This window comes from Delphinapterus leucas, chromosome 10 (assembly GCF_059928025.1).
Source record: "Delphinapterus leucas isolate spDelLeu-1000000601 "Yukka" chromosome 10, BTC_Dleu_Yukka2, whole genome shotgun sequence".
NCBI classification, from domain to species: domain Eukaryota; kingdom Metazoa; phylum Chordata; class Mammalia; order Artiodactyla; family Monodontidae; genus Delphinapterus; species Delphinapterus leucas.
In genome coordinates, this window is record NC_143138.1 from 39,872,626 (window position 1) to 39,893,179 (window position 20,554).

Below are 20,554 nucleotides of genomic sequence, written 5' to 3' on the forward strand. Positions count from 1 at the left end.
GAAATACATAAACTTTTTGACTGTGTTTACATTATTTGGGGATGTTTGCTGCTTTTCTCTCTTTGAGAGACCACTCTTTTTAAGGAATAAGAAAAAGATACAGAAATGGTTTTTCTTAAGCTTTTATTAGTTTTTCTTTGTAAACCAAATTAGTTTTTTCCCCCCTTGTTTGTTTGGATGGTTTTGTGATTTTTTTTTTGATAGTAATTTAACTGGTGGTAATTATGCAGTATCATGCAAAGTAGCTATTTTTAAAAATTCTTTTCTTCTGTAATGTAAAAGAAATGCCATAGTTGGATGAGCTGTCCAAACCTGACTGCTTCTTATGTGCAGTTGGTTGCCCAGACATGAAAACATTAACAGAGTATGTGAGACTGTCTGCAAGTGTCATAGGACTTTTACAGGAAATATTCTTTACATGTTGTCTTCCTTGTTTGTTCTCAGGGATTAGTTACTACTAAAAATGACATCTGACATCTTTTATACTGTCATTTTATTAGTTTGTAAAATAAAGGGGGGGCTGGTCCTCTCAGGTTTATGAACTGTGATAAAATCTGCCTTTATCCTAGTCTTTTTTCAAGTTCTATCCAATTTAATTTAGTCTTCCAGCTGTATGTAGCTTTTTTTTTAAGGTACCTATCTCACATGTACTAGAGAACAGCCAAATATAGCTGCAGAGTATTTGGAGATGGGTTGGCTGCAGAATGAGCAGAGTAGGCATTAAGGCCATGTGACATTATTTGGTGGTGATGATAACGTTGCATTGGCTTTGTTCATCATATTGCATAGAACTTGGCCAAGTTTTATTTACCTTTTTGTTTTTAGAGGACAGAATAAGATTCATAACATAGGGTCTTAGACACGTACCCAAGTATGCAATTTTGGAGGTGAAGTATGCTGAGGCTTACTGTTGTGTTCCCCAAAGATGGTGTGGTCAGCGTGGTTCTTTAGGGGCGATGAAACTGAAGAGGCTTTGAAGCTGGCCCCTGTAGCACACCATCAGGAAATCTCTAGGCAAGACATAAGACAGGTGTGGAGCATTTTAATCAAAGGTATATGTAAAAGGTGTGTGATTTCTTTTAGAAGCCCCTGCATTTTTTTTCTCTGTAGGCAGAAACAACAGCTAGATTTGAGAGTGGAATGCTGGCTTACAATTTAGCTTTTTGGCACTTTTCTCTTTTTTAAAAATAAAAAAAAAGTTGCTAGTATTTTTTAGAAAACAGATCTCTGACTAGGCTGTAGGATAAGACGCATTTTTACCATTGCTGGCTTATTCTAAGTTCCTTGTGAGGTAAACACACTTTTGAAAACCATACTTAATTATAGATTTACTTGATCATTTCATAACTGCTACTTTAAATTATGTCCCAACGAAAGTTCCATGAACAACAGTAAACCACAAATGTTTTGTTTATGAAGTTAGTTTTGTTTGAATCACATTTTCTGTTTGTCATTCTGGGACTTTTTGAGTATTTTACATTTTCATGGCTACTCTGCGCATTTCTACTCTGTTCTAGTATCTTCAGAAATTTCAGTTAGTGCTGAACCTAATGATTATTTACCTTTTTAGGAAGTATCCATGACAGTTACATGGCGGGTGTGGGGGTGGGGTGGCGGGAGGCAAGAAGAATAGGAGTTAACTTCTAAGTGTGCATATTTAGTGGATAATTGAGTTCTTGAGAGCCGAGTTATGATGAAGGAAATGACTCAGCAGAAAATAGCACCTTTTTATTTGTAACCTTTTAGTTTTTTATATTCATAGTTTTCTTGTATGATGAACATTTTCAAACATATAGTAAAGTAGAAAGAATAATATAATGAATAGCCATTGTATTAATTTTTTGCTGTTGTTAATAAATTACCACAAACTTAGTGGTTTATAAAAACACCAATTTATGATTTTATGGTTATGGAGTTCAGAAATCCAAAATGAGTCTCACTGGGCTAAAATAAAGATGTATCAGGGCTGTGTTCTTGCTGGAGAGTTCGTTTCTTTGCCTTTTCCCACTTCCAGGGGCCACATACCGTACCTTGTCTTATGGCCTCTTTTCTCCATCTTCAAAGCCAACATGTTGTGTGGGTCCTTCTCACACTGCTCTCTCTCTGGTTCTGTCTTCCAGTTCCCTCTCACACTTAAGGAAGTGATTACATTGAGTTCACCTGGATAATCCAGGATAATGTTGCTATGTCCAGGTCACCTGATTAACATCCTTAATTCCCCTGTGCCATTAACATAACATATATACATATTGTGGGGATGATGAAAACATGTTCTGAAACATGGTGATTGTGTTACAATTCAGTAACTTTACTAAAAATCATTGAATTGTGCAATTGAAATGGGTGAGTTTTATGCTGCATAAGTCCTACTTCAGTAGAGTTGTTTTTTGTAACCTTTAGATGCTCTCCTTTGCATTTAGGAGTTAAGTCCAAATTTCTTATTGAAGCATATTGGTCTCATCCTAATTAAAATTTTTAAAAATTGTGGTTAAATACACATAACATAGAATTTACCATCTTAACCATTTTTAAGTGTACAGTTCAGTAGTGTTAAGCATGTTGTGCACTTAATCTCCAGAACTTTTTCATCTTGCAAAACTGAAATTCTCTACCCATAAACAATAACTGTTCATTTCCCCCTTTCCTTAGCCCCTGTCAGTCATCATTCTACTTCGTTTCTATGAATTACTACTCTGGATACCTCATATAAGTGAATACAGTAATACAGTATTTGTCTTTTTTGTGACAGCTTATTTCTCTTAGCATAATGTTCTCAAGGTTTATCCATGTTCCAACATGTGACAGTTTTTCCTTTCTAAGTTTGAGTAATATTTCACTGTATCTGTATTTTACTCCATTTCATCCGTTGATTGACATGTGCTTTCATCTTTTGGCTATTGTGAATAATGCTGCTATGAACATGGATGTGCACATTTTTTGTGTGACTCTGCTTTCTGTTCTTTTGGATATATACCCAAAAGTAGATTGCTGGATCTGAGTTAAGTTTTAATTTACCTTTCCAGTTCCTCTTCTGTCTCTTGTGACAGACTTTGCACCAGACTTGCAGACTCTATCTCTGGACCACACTCTACAATTTTGAATTAATCTGGGATTATTATGTTGCAGGTAACAAACTTACTTCCAACTAGATAATGCTAAAGGGGTGGGGGTATTTTAAGGATGTTTCTATGTTACACAGAACCGAAAGGCAGGAATAAGTTTGGGCTTCCAGGAACAACTGGAACCAGGGACTAAAAAACCCTTCAGGTTCCTTTCTATGTATGTTGTATCTAGGTGTTTGCAGTGGTCTCCTATCTCTGCTGAAGAGAACGGTGACCGTCAAAAGCCCCCAAATGTGTAGTTTATAGCCCAGATACTATGAGAAAAACTCTTTCTAAATTTCAGTTTCAAAGTTCTGGGTGTCCCCACCCCCACGTTAACTCTGGAATGACCTCACTCTGTATTAAGGAGTTCTACGTGCAAGTGGGGGCATTGCCAAACAAGTAACAACTACAAATGCTCTCATCCCCCCTCTCCCGTGGGAGATGACCCCTAGTCAGGTCCAGCTATCATAATTATGACTTTTGTTGTCCCAGGTGCCCTATCCCACCAACTGAAGGTCTTTGGGTGATAGCTGTGCTTTCCCTAATGTGGTCTTGATTGGTCCAGGTATACATTTGCATGATCCTGCACTCTATAGGCTAAATGATGCATTTCTTTGTTGTTGGCATTCCTCTGCCCTCTGTTATATTGATATATAGGCATACATTGGAGATATAGCTGGTTCGGTTCCAGACCACCGTAATAAACTGAATATTGCCATAAAGCGAGTCACACGAATTTTTTGGTTTCCCGGTGCATGTAAAAGTTATGTTTAGACTGCACTGTAGTCTGTCAAGTGTGCAATAGCATTATGTCTAAGAAAACAATGTACATATCTTAATTAAAAATTCCTTTATTGGCAAAAACCGCTAACCATCATCTGAGCCTTTAGCAAGTTGTAATCTTTTTTGCTGGTGGAAGGTCTTGCCTCCATGTTGATGGCTACAGACTGATCAGCCTGGGAGTTGCTGAAGGCTGGGGCAGCTTAAAGTAAGAGAACAATGAAGTTTGCTGCATTGACTGACTCTTCCTTTTACGAGCAATTTCTCTGTAGCATGCAATGCTGTTTGATAGCATTTTGCCCACAGTTGAAATTCTTTCAAATTGGGAGTCAGTCCTTTCAAACCCTGCCACTGCTTTATCAACTAAGTTTATGTAATATTCTAAGTCCTTTGTTGTTATTTCAACAATCTTCACAGCATCTTCACCAGGACTAGATACCATCTCAAGGAGCCACTTTCTTTGCTCGTCATAAAGTTAACTCCTCATCGGTTAAAGTTTTATCCTGAGATTGCAGCCATTCAGTCACATCTTCAGGCTCCGCTTCTAATTCTCTCGCTACATCCACCACATCTGCATTTACTTCCTCCGCTGAAGTCTCGAACCCCTCCAAAGTCATCCACGAGGGTTACAGTCAGCTTCTTCCAAACTCCTCTTAATGTTGATATTTTGACCTCCTCCCATGAATCACAAATGTTCTTAATGGCATCTAGAATGGTGAATCCTTTCCAGAAGGACTTACTTTGCCCAGGTGCATCAGAGGATTCACTATAGCCTCACAAAATGTATTTCTTAAAGAACAAGACTTGAAAGTAGAAATGACTCTTTGATCTATGGCTACAGAACGGATGTTGTGTTGGCAACCATGAAAATCTCGTTGCATATCTCCAGCAGAGCTCTTGGGTGACCAGGAGCACCGTCGATGAGTAGTAATATTTTGAAAGGAATCTTTTTTTCTGAGCAGTAAGTCTCAACAGTGGGCTTGAAATGGTCAGTGAAGCATGTTGCAAACAGATGTACAGTCATCCAGGCTTTGTTGTTTCATTTACAGAGCACAGGCAGAGCAGATTGAGCATAATTTTTAAGGGCCCTAGAGTTTTCAGAATGGTAAATGATCACTGGCTTCACCGTAAAGCCACCAGCTGCATTAGCCCCTAACAAGAAAGCCTGTCCTTTGGAGCCAGGCACTGACTTCTCCTCCTTAGCTATGAAAGTCCTAGATGGCATCTTCTCCCAATATAAGGCTGTCTTGTCTACATTGAAAATCTCTTGTTTAGTGTAGCCCACCTTCATGAATTATCTTAGCTGGATCTTCTGGATAACCTGCTGCAGCTTCTACATCAGCACTTGCTCCTTCACCTTGCACTTTTATGTTCTTTCCTTAAACTGCAAGAACCAACCTCTGCTAGCTTTAAACTTTTCTTCTGCAGCTTCTTCACCTCTCTCAGCCTTCACAGAGTTGAAGAGAGTCAGGGCCTTGCTCTGGATTAGGCTTTGGCTTGAGGGAATGTTGTGGCTGATTTGATCTTCTATCCAGACCACTCAAACTTTCTCCATATCAGCAGTACGGCTGTTTCACTTTTCTTATGATTCGTGTGTTCACTGGAGTAGCACTTTTCATTTCCTTGAAGAACTTTTCCTCTGCTTTCACAACTTAGCTGTTTGGTACAAGTGACCTAGCTTCTGGCCTATCTTGTTTTTTGACATGCCTTCCTCACTAAGCTTAATCATTTCTAGCTTTTGATTTAAAAGGAGAGATGTGTGGCTCTTCCTTTCACTCGAACAACTATAGGCCATTGAAGGGTTATTAGTTGTCTTAATTTCAATATTATATCTCAGGGAATAGGGAGACCCAAGGAGAAGGGAGAGAGATGGGGGAATGGCTGGTTGGTGGAATGGTCAGAACACACACATTTACCAATTAAGTTCACAGTCTTATGTGGGCACTGTTCGTGGCACCCCAAAACAATTACAATAGAAACATCATATATTGCTGATCACAGATCACCATAACAAATATAATAATAATGAAAAAGTTTGAAATATTGCGAAAATTACCAAAATGTGACACAGCGACACAAAGTGAGCAAATGCTGTTGGAAAAATGCACTGATAGACTTGCCTGCAGCAGGATTGCCACAGACTTTCAATTTGTAAAAAAGCAATTATCTGTAAAGCACAATAAAGCCAAGTCCATTAAAACAAGGTATGCCTATAGTCCCAGTATAAAATTGTGAGGGGAAAATGTGATGAAAGGAAAAATATAGTTGACCTTTTAACAACTCAGGGGTTAAGAGTGCAAACCCTCCATGCAGTGGAAAATCTGTGTATAATTTGTAATTTGGCCGTCCACATTGGCAGTTCCCAATCCGTGGATTCAACCAATCTTGGATTGTGTAGTACTGTAGTATTTACCACTGAAAAAAATCTGAGTATAGTGGACCCACCCAATTTACCTCATGTTGGTCAAGGGCAGCTGTACTATATTTTGGTCAGTAGCATATTCCAGTCAACAAATATATATTAAGCACCTTCTATATGCCAGGCACTGTTCTCAGCCTGGGGGATAGAAGCAGAAAGCATTACGAGTGTACACTGTCTTCTGTAGGGCAGCAGCAGTAAAATACAGTCAGCAAGTCTCCTGGTCACCTGTTAACTCATTTCATCGGTGAAGAACTGAAGGCCTTGGCCTAGCTTACCCCAGAAAGATTTCCTGTGTCTGATATTCTTCATGACCTTCCTTGAGAGGAGCACAGGAGATGTAGGGGCAGGGTGGGAGAGTTCCTTTATGAGGGCCATGCTGCTTTAGCTTTCCCTTCCAATACGATGCTACTTTTGGGACCTAGGGCTTGACCAGGGGTATAATAATTATAGGCTCCTAATAATAGAACTCCTTTAAAACTTAAGTTCATTGCTTATCCACTTCGTATTTGGACATTCCCTTTGATAAATCACCAAGTCCAGTAATATTATAATTAGATTTTAGTCTCCAAATTGCTGAAGAGGATTGCTAGGACTGGGTTAGGTCCCTTAGCTCTGCTTATCTTTCCAGGTTAAAGATCTCTACTCAGGGCATGGGTGGATAATTCTGGATTTAGAGTTTTCTCAAATATTCTGTGGAATGTCACCCCCTAAATTTCCCCTCTCCCAGCTATGTTTCTTTTAGATATGGTTTATAATGAAGGGGGAGGAGATGGCAGTTTGGGGGATCCTGGGAGAAGTGTTTGAAAGGGGCTATCTACATTGTATTCATCAGTGTCTCGCAGTTTAAGTGATGCAGAGAGTTCAGGTGCTGAAATTCAGCAAGTCTCTTAATTATCTAACCATTAGAGGTTTCAAATCTCTGGCTTTGGGCAGAAAGTTATATTATCTTGTATGTCATATCTTCTTTCTGGAAAACCAGATTGGGTTGGGTTGTGCTTTGCAGGTTGGATTGTCTTGAAAAACTTTACTGAAGTTTGCAGAGTGTTCTGTGGGCAATTTCCTTTTATGGTCCAAGCTCCAAAAGCTCCTTCTAGCTTTGGAGTGCATATGGAGTATAACCAGTTGCTTTGCTACATACAGGGACTGCTAGCTTGCTAAGCCCAGATGGAGGGGAGCCCATTTCCTCCATCTTACCTTGACTTTTTGTTTGTTTGTTTGTTTGTTTTTAAAAATATTTATTTACTTATTTTTGGCTGCGTTGGGTCTTCCTTGCTGCTTGCGGGCTTTCTCTAGTTCTGGTGAGTGGAGGTACTCTTTGTTGCGGTGTGTGGGCTTCTCATTGTGGTGGCTTCTCTTGTTGCAGAATATGGGCTCTAGGCGCTCGGGATTCAGTAGTTGTGGCTCGCAGGCTCTAGAGCGCAGGCTCAGTAGTTGTGGCGCATGGGCTTAGTTGCTCTGTGGCATGTGGGATCTTCCCGGACCAGGGCTCAAACCTGTGTCCCCTGCATGGGCAGGCAGATTCTTAACCACTGCTCCACCAGGGAAGTCCCCTTGACTTTGTTATGCATTGTGGATTTTTAACTTTTGCAATACTTTAGTCTTGTATCAGTTAGGACTGTACTGGAGGTGAACACAACCCTGTCTTAAACTAGCCTGAATAAAAATGAGAATTAATAAGGATACAGGAATATCTTAGAACTTAAGTTAGCAATTCATTTGGGCTTCAGAAACAACCAGAACCAGAGACCTGAATGTTGTCAGGCCTGTCTTTTTCTGGCTGTTGGTGAGTTTTTGGTGTTCTTGTGATTCTCATACATTTGTGTGCCTTTGCATATAATCTCCCTCTATCTGAAATGCCCCTTCACCCCCTTCTCTAAGTGGTTAACCAGTTCATTAGGGTACAGTTTTGTTTTTTTTTTGTGGTACGCGGGCCTCTCACTGTTGTGGTTTCTTCCATTGCGGAGCACAGGCTCCGGATATGCAGGCTCAGTGGCCATGGCTCACGGGCCCAGCTGCTCCGCGGCATGTGGGATCTTCCCGGACCGGGACACGAACCCGTGTCCCCTGCATCGGCAGGCGGACTCTCAACCACTGCGCCACCAGGGAAGCCCTAGGGTACAGTTTTGATGTTACCTGGTTGATGAAGCTTTCCCTGAATTCCTAAGTTTGAGTAAGGTATTTTCTTTTCTGTACTTTTGTAGTCCTTGGTTATATTTCTTCCCTGAAATTTACCTCATTGAATTGTGATTACTTGTTTCTAAATCTTTCTTTAAATAGACTTTGTGTTCCTTGGTAGCAAAGACTTTGTCTTATTTATCTTTACGTTTCTATTACCTAGAGCATGAATGAGTGAAAACTTAAAGAAAAGAAATATAAAAGAAGTAAATATTATATACTTACTGATTGGCAGATAGGGAAAACGTTTTTGTACTGATAATTTAGTTTGATTCTGAGCATAAATGTTGGTTCTTTCAGTCCTGGAAACTGTGTTTGGGAATAGGAAATATATTTTTTAGGGTGATCAGAGCATAAGCGTACCATACTTGAGCTATGGTGAGGTACAGTGCATGTCTCAATTTGTCAGTTTCCCATGTCTGAGCTTTGCCGTTTATTGCCCTTGACATGGAAGTGTCCCCAAAGGCTAGCAAGGATCACCCATAGGGCAGAATCCTACTCATACCCAAGAGTCTGTCCAACTTCTTTTTCTCTTAAAAATGTTTCATCTTCTTTAACACATGGTGCTGGTACAACTGGATAACCACGGGCAAAAGAATGAAGTCAGACCCCCTACCTCACTCTTTATACAAAAATTAACTGAAAATTAGTGACCTAAATAAAAGTAAAACAATAAAACTATTAGAAGAAACATAGGGATAAATCTTCATGATCTTGGATTGGGCTACTGATTCTTAAATTTGATGTCAGAGTCAAAGCAACAATGAAAAAAACTAGATAAATTGGACTGCAACAAAATTAAAAACTTGTTATGCATCAAAAGACATTATCAAGGAAGTGAAGAGACAGTCAACATAATGGGAGAAAATATTTGTAAATCATATATCTGATAAGGGTCTAGTATCCAGAATATATAAAGAATCCTTACAGCTGCACAATAGGAAGACAAGCAACTCAGTCACAAAAATGAGCAAAGGATTTGAATAGACGTATCTCCGAAGAGGATATACAGATAGCCAAGTACATGAAAAGTTGTTTAAGATCATTGGTCATTAAGGAAATGGAAATCAAAACCACAGTCAGATATCACTTCACACCCACTAGGATGTCTATAATAAAAAAAAAAAAAAGAGGGCTTCCCTGGTGGCGCAGTGGTTGAGAGTCCGCCTGCCGATGCAGGGGACACGGGTTCGTGGCCCGGTCCGGGACGATCCCACGTGCCGCGGAGCGGCTGGGCCTGTGAGCCAATGGCCACTGAGCCTGTGCGTCCGGAGCCTGTGCTCCACAACAGGAGAGGCCAGAACAGTGAGAGGCCTGTGTACCGCAAAAAAAAAAAAAAAAAAGAAAGAAAAGAAGTGTTGGTGAGGATGTTGAGAAATAGGAACACTTGACTTGTACATTGTTGGTAGAACTGTAACATGGTTCAGCTGATGTGGAAAACAGTTTGTGGTTTTTCAAAAAGTTAGACATGGAATTACATGTGACCCAGACGTTCTGCTCCTAGGTATATATCTAAAGAAATGAACACATATGCCCACACAGACACTTGTATATGAATGTTTATAGCAGTATTACTCAATAGTCAAAAGGTAGAAACAATCCAAATGCCCATCAGCAGATGAATGGATAGTCAAAATGTGGTATGTACATATAATGGAATATTATTTAGCCATATAAAGGAATGAAATACTGATCAGCATGCTACCATTTGGGATAAATCTCAAAAATATTCTGCTAAGTGGAAGAAACCAGACACAGAGGTTGCATATGGTGTCATTCCTTTTATATAAATTATCCAAAATAGACAAATTCATAGAGACAGAAAACAGATATGTAGTTGCCAGGGGATGGGGGGGAGGGAATAATGAAGAATGATTACTTAATGGATATGTGGTGTTCTTAATGGGTATGAGATGATTTAAAAGTTTTGAAAGTAGAGGTGGTGGTTGCACAACATTGTGAATGCAGTAAACACCATTGAATTGTATACTTTCAAGTATGTAGTTAATTGTATGTTATGTGACTTTCACCTCAGTTTTTTTAAAAGAGGAGAAATAGTTTGATCTTGACACAGCCAAAGGCACTCAAATTAAACCCTATGATGCCAGTGTCAAATTGGTGTAGGCTCAAAATCTGCCCCTTCCCCTGCCCACTTTTTAAACAATGAGCCAATTGTATTTTCTCAGATGACAGCGATACCCAATGTAAGATGGCTCTGGGGTTGCCTAATTTAGTGGTTCAACTATATCATCAAGGACACAGCAATTTTATTTCCCTTTCTGATCTGTCATTGTCAGCATGTCAGCCTCATCCTCATTAGGTCTCCTGAGGTTCCCAGTAGGTTCCTTAATGTTCCCTAGATGGCTGAAGTAATTCTTTGCACCTAATTTTTTTTTGTATCTTCCAGTGGTGGGAAATAAGATACCTTTTCTTTCTTCTGTTTTTGTTTTCATTTACCTTTTTTATAAACTATTCAAACCTACAGAAAATTTTAAAAGAATCAGAGTATATACCCTTATACTTGCCACCTAATTCAACAACAGTGGTTAACATTTTTGCCATAATTTGTTTTCTCTATATAAAAATTTTTTGAATCATTTGAAAGTTGTAGACATCACGACCCTTCATCCTTAAATATTTCAGCATGCTTCTAAAAAAAAGGACATTCCTTTACATAACTACATAGTAAGACACTAAGATAATTTACAAAAATTCTTTAGTACTAAAAAGATCCAGTACATATTGTAAGTTTGCTCAGTTCTTCCCAAATGTATCATTTTTAACCTTTTTTTTTTTAATAGAATCAGAATCCATTCAAGGACCTCAAAGATCATATATTGCATTTGGTTGTTATGTCTCTTTGAATTTTTTTGTGTTTGGGGGTTGTCAACAAGGCTTGAGGGATCTTAGTTCTCTGACCAGGGACTGAACCCAGGCCACGGCAGTGAAAGCGCCTAACCCCTGGACCCTCTCTTTAAATCTAGAACAGTGCCACCACCTTGGGTTTTCATGGCAGAATGCTAGTGTTTTACTTTCTCTTTGGAAAAGGTATAACTGCTGATGTTAGTTAGAGGGACCAGTTCTAAAAAGTATTAAAATTAATGGATCAGTAAATATCCAGGAAAAGAAGAGGAAGAAACAATCTTGGGCTTGCTAGGGCCCTGAGAAGTGGGTAAATACTGGTGTGAACTTTGTTGCTCCTCTTAATGAAATCTTTCACAAGTTCGTTCTTTCTTCTTACTGTCTTCATGTATTAAATAATATCATCTATTAGTTAATCTTTAGGTTTGAAAGTATTTTAAGTCTTCTTTAGCCCAACTTCTGTTCCCTACCTGCATTCATCTTTGTTTTAATGAAATTCTCAGTTTCTTCTCAGCCCTTAAAATTCACAAGTACACGTTTTTTGGCCTCTTTTTTTGGTCTTCTATGTTACATGCTTGCTGAGTTGATGTTGGAAAGCCCGGGTAGATGTTGGAAAGCCCAGGTAAGAACTGACATCTGTTTTGCTGATCCTTTTTCTAATCAGCTTTTTTCAGTCATTCAAAGATAGTGAGGTCTTCTGATTCCTGATGAGCTTGTGCCTTAGGAGCAGTATCATTGGTGCTCCACAGGTGAGGGAAACTTCTTGAAGTTCAGGATAGGTACTGCTTGAAGCCTGAAGATGCTACTGTTCATGTTTAACTAGATTGATTCAATATTCTGATTTCCCATTTTAATTTATGTCCAAATTAGATGGATAGTTTTTTTTCTTATAAACAATTTGGACCCTTTTGAGTTTCTTACTTGTTCAGAGAGTGGAAAGAGAAGGTGTCTAATTTTATTTTGCTGAGAATCTGAGCTAATACTTAGACTTCCGGCATTCCCTCTTTAATTCTGATTTCCTAGTTTTCTTAACTGTTTTCTTCTACCCCCGTATTTTTGGGATTATGTTCCTTACTGTATATTCAGTATATAGATGATTTTTCTTTATAAGACTGTCAATTTGACTTACGTTTGTATAAATAGTACAAAAATAAATGTTTTGTGTTTGTGAATATATGCAAGATTAGGCATTTGACCACTTTCAGGAATTCAGTTTAATGAGAAGTTACAATTAATTCATTTATAGAATTCATGATGGTACTTAATATGTTAAGAAAATCAGATGTTCAGAGCATTAGTAGAAAACTGGAAAATTCTGGGTAAGGTAAAAGTTTTATGCCTTTGAATAGATGTGGTTCTGATTTGTACTAATAATTGTCTAGCCTGGGGCAAGTTATTTACCTGTCAGTGCATCTGTGGCCTCATCTATAAAATGAAGGTTGGACAATATTGCTTCTTAGTTATAAAACTGCATTTCATCAGGAAACACATATCAGCGTCACCAGATTCTTCTACTCCAAATCAGGTTAACCTGATTATCAGTGCAGTTGAAACTGTATTGTGCACCAAGCCCATTTTTTTTTTTTTTTTTACCCCAAGATGGAAAAGCTGCCTTGGGCTGATAAGCCTCAGTGTGAGAGATAGTTGTAGTTACCCTTCTTTGAGTGTCTCTGGTTTGCTGCAGTCTGCTAGGCTTTGTAACGGAGAGGGCCCTTGTCTGTTTTGCTGTCTGTTCTGTCCCTAGACCCAGGCCGAGTGCCTAGAACATGGATAAATGCTCATTACTTAAATATTTGTTGAATGAATGACTGCCAACCTAGGGCATTGGCATTTACACACATTGCCTCATGCAGTCTTCACAGCCAACTTTATAACACCCAACTTTGTAATAAAAAATATAAGCAACCTTACAATAAAAAAACTCAGTTTTGCACGTGAGTAAACTGACACAGATGCTTAACCACTTGTTCAAAGCCCCACAGCCAGGGGTTAGGAGCTGCCTCCAAACAAAGCCATTTAAAATTTTACCATTTTATAATCAAATGGGACCTAATCAAAAACTTAAAAGCTTTTGCACAGCAAGAAAACCATAAGCAAAACGAAAAGACAACCTATGGACTGGGAGAAAATATTTGCAAACAATGCAACTGACAAGGGCTTAATTTCCAAAATATACTAACAGCTCATACAACTCAATGACAAAGAAACAAACAACCCAATGGAAAAATGGGCAGATGACCTAAATAGACATTTCTTCAAAGAAGACATACAGATGGCCAATAGGCACATGAAAAGATGCTCAATATCGCTAATTATTAGAGAAATGAAAACCAAAACTGGAATGAGTTATCACCTCACACTGGTCAGAATGGCCATCATTAAAAAGTCTACAAATAACAAATGCTGGATAGGGTGTGGAGAAAAGGGAACCCTCCTACACTGTTGGTGTGAATGTAAATTGGTGCAGCCACAATGGAAAACAGTTTGGAGGTTCCTTTAAAAACTAAAAATAGAGTTGCCATATGATCCAGCAATTCCACTTCTGTGCATGTATCAGGAGAAAACTAATTTGAAAAGGTACATGCACCCCCATGTTCATAGCAGCACTATTTACAATAGCCAAGACATGGAAGCAACCTAAATGTCCATCGACAGATGAATGGATAATGAAGATGTGGTAAATATATACAATGGAATACTACTCAGCCATAAAAAGGAGTGAAATAATGCCATTTGCAGCAACATGCATGGACCTAGAGATTATCATACTAAGTGAATGAAGTAAGTCAGGAAGGCAAATACCATGTGGTATCACCGATATGTGAAATCTAACATATGATCTAAATGAATTTATTTACAAAACAGAAACAGACTCACAGACATAGAAAACAAACTTATGGTTACCAAAGGGGAAAGGGGGTGGGGGAGGGATAAGTTAGGAGTTTGGGATTAGCAGATACAAACCACCTGATAAACAGCAAGGTCCTACTGTATAGCACAGGGAACTATATTCAGTATCCCGTAATAAACCATAATGGAAAAGAATATGATAAATAATATATATATCTGAATCACTTTGCTTTACATCAGAAACTAACATAACATTGTAAATCAACTATACGTCAGTAAAAAATAAAGTAAAATTTTACCATTTTAACCATTTTTCAGTGCACAGTTCTGTGGCATAAAGTATATTCACAGTGTTATGTAACCATCACTATCATCCATCTTTGCCTGTGCCCTTTTTCCCCCTATTAACACTGCCTCCCTTTGTTCTTTAGGGCACTTTTAACTTTTTAAAATCAGAGTAAAAACTTTTCTTGAGCAAAAACACTGAAGGAACCTGGAAGTTTAAACTTTCAGGCTGGGCTGCATACTGAGTCAGTGTCCTCTCTTTCCCATCTCCTCAGCCAGCTCTGTTTCATGTAGAGTTTTTTATTGGCTAATAATAGTTGGGTATGTTGTTTTGAACAGGAATACATGCTATCAAGTCTGCTGTTCTCACACTGAATAGGAGCTGTTTAGTCTCTTCCTGCGGTTCCTTGGCCCTGTGAGGCAGTGATCTAAATGGTCCAAGTGCTGAGGAGTTGTGTACCTGCCTGATGGGTTAGAGCACCACCGGGCTAATGTCTTCTCTCCGCCTTGTACTTGGGAAATGATTGTGCTTTGTCATCCTTCACTTCTTCGTCCTGATAGGAGTCCAGTTCACTACTTTCAGTTTCACTTTGGGCTTTAAAAGTATTCCTTAATCTTTCTCTGGTTGAATTTTCTGTATAGTACAGGTACAAGTAAGCAGTTTTGTTGGCTTGGCTGTGGGATGAGTTGGAATATGTGAAAGGAGATTTGGGAGGGGGATGGATCTGCCTAAGTAGGGTAGCTGGACTTTTCCACTTGCTAGTGTTTCTCCTGTGCTGGTCTCGAAGTCCTGTTTGATATCAGGCAGAGCCAAGTGGCGAAATATGACACAGGCTGAGGATGAGCATTGGCAATTGTCCTGAGTGCACAAATAGTCTCTTCCCTCCCAAGCATATTTTACGGCCAAGTGAACAGAAGACAATTCAGGCTGTTTGCCTGAGACCTTCGGCAGAAAAATTATCTTTATAAAAAAGTGGCCACTTGGTTTTTATAAAAAGTTTCAGGAGAACAAAATGCAACCTAGGCTTATTTCTCTCTCCCTTGTTTTATCTCTGATCCCTAAGTGTAAGGCTGATTCCAGATGTACTCCTAAGTCTGTTTGCGGGTGGTAGGGTCTGGGCATCCCCAAGTTCGACCAGTCACGTATTCTTCACTTGAGATCAGTGTCAGCTAGATAAGGAAGTTGCCGGAAAAACTGAAGTCTAAGCCTTCCTATTGAATGGTCAAGTAAACAGGCACAGTTTGGACCCTGGCCCAGTTCTGCTCCATGTAAATTTTATCTAGCACACACATGACGGGCCAGCAGTTGTTGGTGGTGTAATTCCAGTCATGACTCACTAATACTGCAGGCCGCCATTGCATGAGGCTTGACCTGAGGTAGCTGCTCTAAATATAGCCTTCCTTTCTGGCAGCTGCAAACACCTGGAAGAGCAGGCAGGCCCCCGGCAGAAAAGTATTTGCTGTTAATAGCATGTCTGTTGAACAGTTGTGTACTGTCAGAGCTTATTTCATGCTATGTTTATACATAATTAAAAACAACCCACTGTATCCATTGGCTTATGGTTGGGTTATGTTTAGAAAAATGCTATTTGTGTTGTTATTCTGTGGGGACTGGGGATGATGTCACTAGTTTGAGGAAGACCATAAGAGAAATGGTTAATGAAATTACTGACAATTTCTTTGATCTTTAATGAACACAGCTAACTTAAACCCCTTAGTGGCCTTTGGTCTCTGGCACTGAAGAACCAAGCTGTCAGTCGTGTGATTCTGTTCAGTTAGGGACTCTGGTTTGTGTGCTTGGTAGTTCCTTCTGACCTAAGGGGGTTTATAAGTAATTGAAAAGAACACTAGGGACTTCCCTGGTGGTCCAGTGGTAAAGAATTCACCTTACAATGCAGGGGACGTGGCTTTGATCCCTGATCAGGGAGCTAAGATCCGACATGCCGCGGGGCAACTAAGCCCGTGCGCCAAAACTACGGCACTTGCACACCTCAACTAGAGCCCGCGTGCTCTGGAACCCGCGCGCCACAACTACAGAGCCCATGTGCCCTGGAGCCTGCGTGCCACAACTAGAGAAGAGAAAACCCACATGCCACAACTAGAGAGAAGCCAGCACACCACAACGAAGAGCCCATGCGCCACAACGAAAGATATCGCATGCCTCAACGAAGATCCTGTGTACTGCAACTAAGACCTGATACAGCCAAAAATAAATTAAATAAATAAATCTTAAAAAAACAAAATAAAGAACACCACTATTTACAAAATGGTGTTAAGACCTCACCAAGATCTTATTTTTTACCTGTCAGATCGACAAAAATCCAAAATGTTGGAGAAACACTGTTGATGAGCAAGTGGGGAAATAGGCACTCTCATACATTCTTGGTGGGAGCATTCATTAAGTATGTAACTTTTTTTTTTTTTTTTTTTTTTTTTTTGCGGTACGCGGGCCTCTCACTGTTGCGGAGCACAGGCTCCGGACGCGCAGGCTCAGCCGCTCCGCGGCATGTGGGATCTTCCCAGACCGGGGCACGAACCCATGTCCCCTGCATCGGCAGGCAGACTCTCAACCACTGCGCCACCAGGGAAGCCCAGTATGTAACTTTTTTATTGAGGGAAGTTTAGATATATCGATTAAAGCCACAAATATATGCCCTTTGACCCAGCGGTATCACTTGTAGGACTTTATCCTACAGATGCACTTGTATGTTAAACTATGTGTGCTTAATCTTATATATGGAAGAATTAAAGATTGGAAGCAAACTCAAAAGTGGATTGGTTACCTAAATAATGATATATCTATACAGTGGATACAGCTGTAAAAACAATGAGGATATTCATTGTGTACTGACTTAGAAATGTCTTCATGATACAGTGTTAAGGGAATAAAGGAAAGGGCAGTGTGTAATATGCTACCAATTGTGTAAGAAGGGGGGAAATAAGAATGTATATCATTTGCTTGTATGTGCATAAGGAAGTTCTGGAAGGGTATTTAAGAAAGTAATATGAACGAATGATTACCTGTGTGTGTGTAGGAAGGAAGAGATAAGATGGGTATTTTTCATTGTATGAAACTTTGAGTCATGTGCATGTATTGCTTTTTTAAAAAAATAATTAGATTTTTTTTTTTAATGGAGCTTCTTTGGATTTTAGTCACAGCTACAGAGGAGCTCTCTTTTAATTGACTCCCTTACCAATACTTGCTGTCCTTATGGGTAAGAGGGGGATTTCCTCACATTGTTGCTGATGGTGCTAATAATGTTTGTTACTTTCTATGTGGGTACCTTGGGAAGAAAGTGATGCACAAGTTTTTGGTCCTGCCGTTTTTCCTGTTGTTCCTTAGCCAGAATCAATGACTCTGAAGATTAACATACCAGGAGCTGTCTATATACCTTCTATATATGGGTTCTATAGGTTCCTTTTGTTTGACAATTAGGATAATATGCTCTGGAGAGGACTGAAGTCTTTTGCCTTTTCTCTTTATTTGTAGGAACCTACAAGCAGCAATTGGCGCCTATTATGACTTTGAGAGCCCAAACATCAGTGTGCCCTCTATGTCCTTTGTTGAAGATGTCACCATAGGAGAAGGAGAGTCGATACCTCCTGATACTCAATTTATAAAAACATGGCGAATCCAAAATTCTGGTAAATGTATAACGAGCAATCTTCCTTGCCCAGTTTTCTTTTTCTTAGTAGTTAAAAGAAATAAGGAAGTGTTTTAGCTTGAATTATGTGATTGTGTAAACTCTGAGCTTTTCCTTATACATGATGTAGAATTTTCTGTTACTGGTATGATGACCCAAACACCAATAAAATACTCCCTAGATTAGGAAGAATTTAGGTCTTGATGACATTTAAACACAATTCAATATTCTTTTGATACCAGGAACTAGGCCTGTGTGTGGTGGTGGTATTGTCTCCACCTGTACAGTTCTACTCCATCATTTTATTTCTGCTCTAATTAATCTTCCAGTTATTTCCAGCAAGCTAGAGGAGGTGCATCCTTGAACGGAACAAGGTAGTTAGAGTTGTGAGCATCTGCTCTTTTGAAAGCTTATTTCTTTGCAACCACAAGGATGATTGTATCTGAAATTTTCATTGAGCTATCTATTTGAGATGTTAACATCACTTTGAAAAATTGGGTAAGAAGTGTAGGGATTTGCTCAGAATAGAAAAGATGGAAAGATTGAGAAATTGCTTTTTTTAAAAAACATTGTTTTGACATACTGCTGACTTAAGAAAAATTTAACATAAGTTAACCGTAGTTCTTTGAAAATAGTATCTGAATATGTATTAGTAAATGTTTATTATCACCTTTTACTTGTTAATTCTTTTCTAATGACTTTTTTAATTTGAGTGAGTTTAGTATTTCTTGTCTCATCCAGTAACAATTTGTGCTGACTAGGTGAGGATGCTTTAACTTCCTTATTAACGAGGATTTACAAAAGAAATTCTAAGAGATGGAAAACTAGACAAAAGGAATATTTAGCTAAAAGTTTGTTGGTGTCGGGGAACCATGTCTAGTAAGGTAATCTGATGTGAAATGATATAAAACTCTGGGGACTCAAACCTATAAAAGTGACCTTTTATTGGACCCTGTTTACTTTTCAGTTCTTTATACTTCAGTTCTTTTATGATGGGGAGAGACTGGCCAAGCTAGCCTTTTATATAATAATTAATGTACCAAATTATTATTCTTAGTTTTTCTGGCTAATTTGGAAGTAACTTTACCTTGGATGGTGTGTCACTGAGCAAAAGCACATAATCTGGATTGACCCAGTGTTGTAGATGACTGGGGACATCAGTGGCTTTGTAAATTTTCATTAGCTTCTTTTCTCTTTTGGTTATAACACTGTTTGGTGCATTGTTAGTTTGAGAGGCACATGGTAATACAGGAAAACAGCCATTTTTCTTGAAATTCTTTTTCCAAGTTTGATTATCTTTACGTTGTCTAATTTCTTTCTCACCTTGCTTAGTGTTGTCTGCTTTTAAAAATATTAAAACAATCTCTTTAGGTCAGCTTTTATTCATTATATTTCTTATCTGAATTACTAAAATCTGTGTTACTGCTCAAAAATGCTTTTGAAACCTAGCCATGAATTTTTAAAATGAGTAACATTTGTTTAGAAAGTATAGCTTATTCAAAGTTTTGTTTATTTAAAAGAATTAATCCAAGACCTTGTTTACTTAATGGTGAAAACACTGGAAATGGTCTGGCTTTCCATGGGTTCTTTATAGTGTTTTTAAATATTGAAAGTTGTTAGAGTACTGTTGAAATGTTTTAAATACCATCTTGCTGCAAAATAACCATTTTATATTTCAGAAAGCCTCTTGAAATATCTACTCACTCACTAGACAGTTCCTTGGGTTAATGGGAGATTGTAAGGGTTTGATGTAAAATGGCGAGAATGTCAAATCAGAACCCCAAAGAGCTTGCCTTTCACCTTGACTTGGAGAAAATTTGTTTTAGTGTCCTGCTTTTGCATAGTAACTCCAGTTCAAAACAGTCCCTGGGTCTGCAGCCTGTCTTCCTGTAAAAGGACATTTTTGTTCCTGTACACCTCTTAAAAACTGGGCAACAGTTGCTAGAGATTTTACCTTTCGAGGTACTTGGAACAGGTAGGTTTTTTATTCTTCTGGAAATCGTTCCATCAGTTGTAAAATAGTTTTGTGTCTGTAAACTAAATGCTTTCCATTTGATTAAGAAGAAACTGGCCTCACATAATTAAGTGACAGGTATGTTATTAGAGAGAGAGATAAGGAAAGCATGCACAGGCACTGGTTCTTTGGTGTCATTCTAATCTGGCCTGGGTTTTTTCTGGAAATAGAGTGGTAACAAAGAAGTAGGGTAGTCTGGGACTTCCCTGGCAGTCCAGTGGTTAAGGCTCTGCTCCCAATGCAGGGGGCATGGGTTCAATCCCTGGTTGGGGAACTAAGATCCTGCATGCCGCATGGCGTGGCCAAAAAAAAAAGAACTAGGGTAGGGCTTAGCTGTTTCTCCTCAGGCTCTCTTACTCTCATTCATAACCTTCCCTAAGAGATAAGTGCTCGCTGAAAGAGTTTCATAAATTTTCAC

At 38.9% G+C, this 20,554-nt stretch overlaps 1 protein-coding gene across 9 annotated transcripts in view; it reads left to right on the forward strand.

Annotated features, from left to right (window-relative positions):
- ILRUN (inflammation and lipid regulator with UBA-like and NBR1-like domains) overlaps positions 1-20,554 on the forward strand; it is a 128,173-nt gene that overhangs the window by 20,292 nt on the left and 87,327 nt on the right. For all 9 annotated transcript variants that reach the window (XM_089918860.1, XM_089918859.1, XM_089918863.1 and 6 more), the window contains exon 2: positions 17,969-18,123. In XM_089918860.1, coding sequence (XP_089774986.1) covers positions 17,969-18,123 — 155 coding nt within the window. The remainder of the gene's footprint in view (positions 1-17,968; positions 18,124-20,554) is intronic.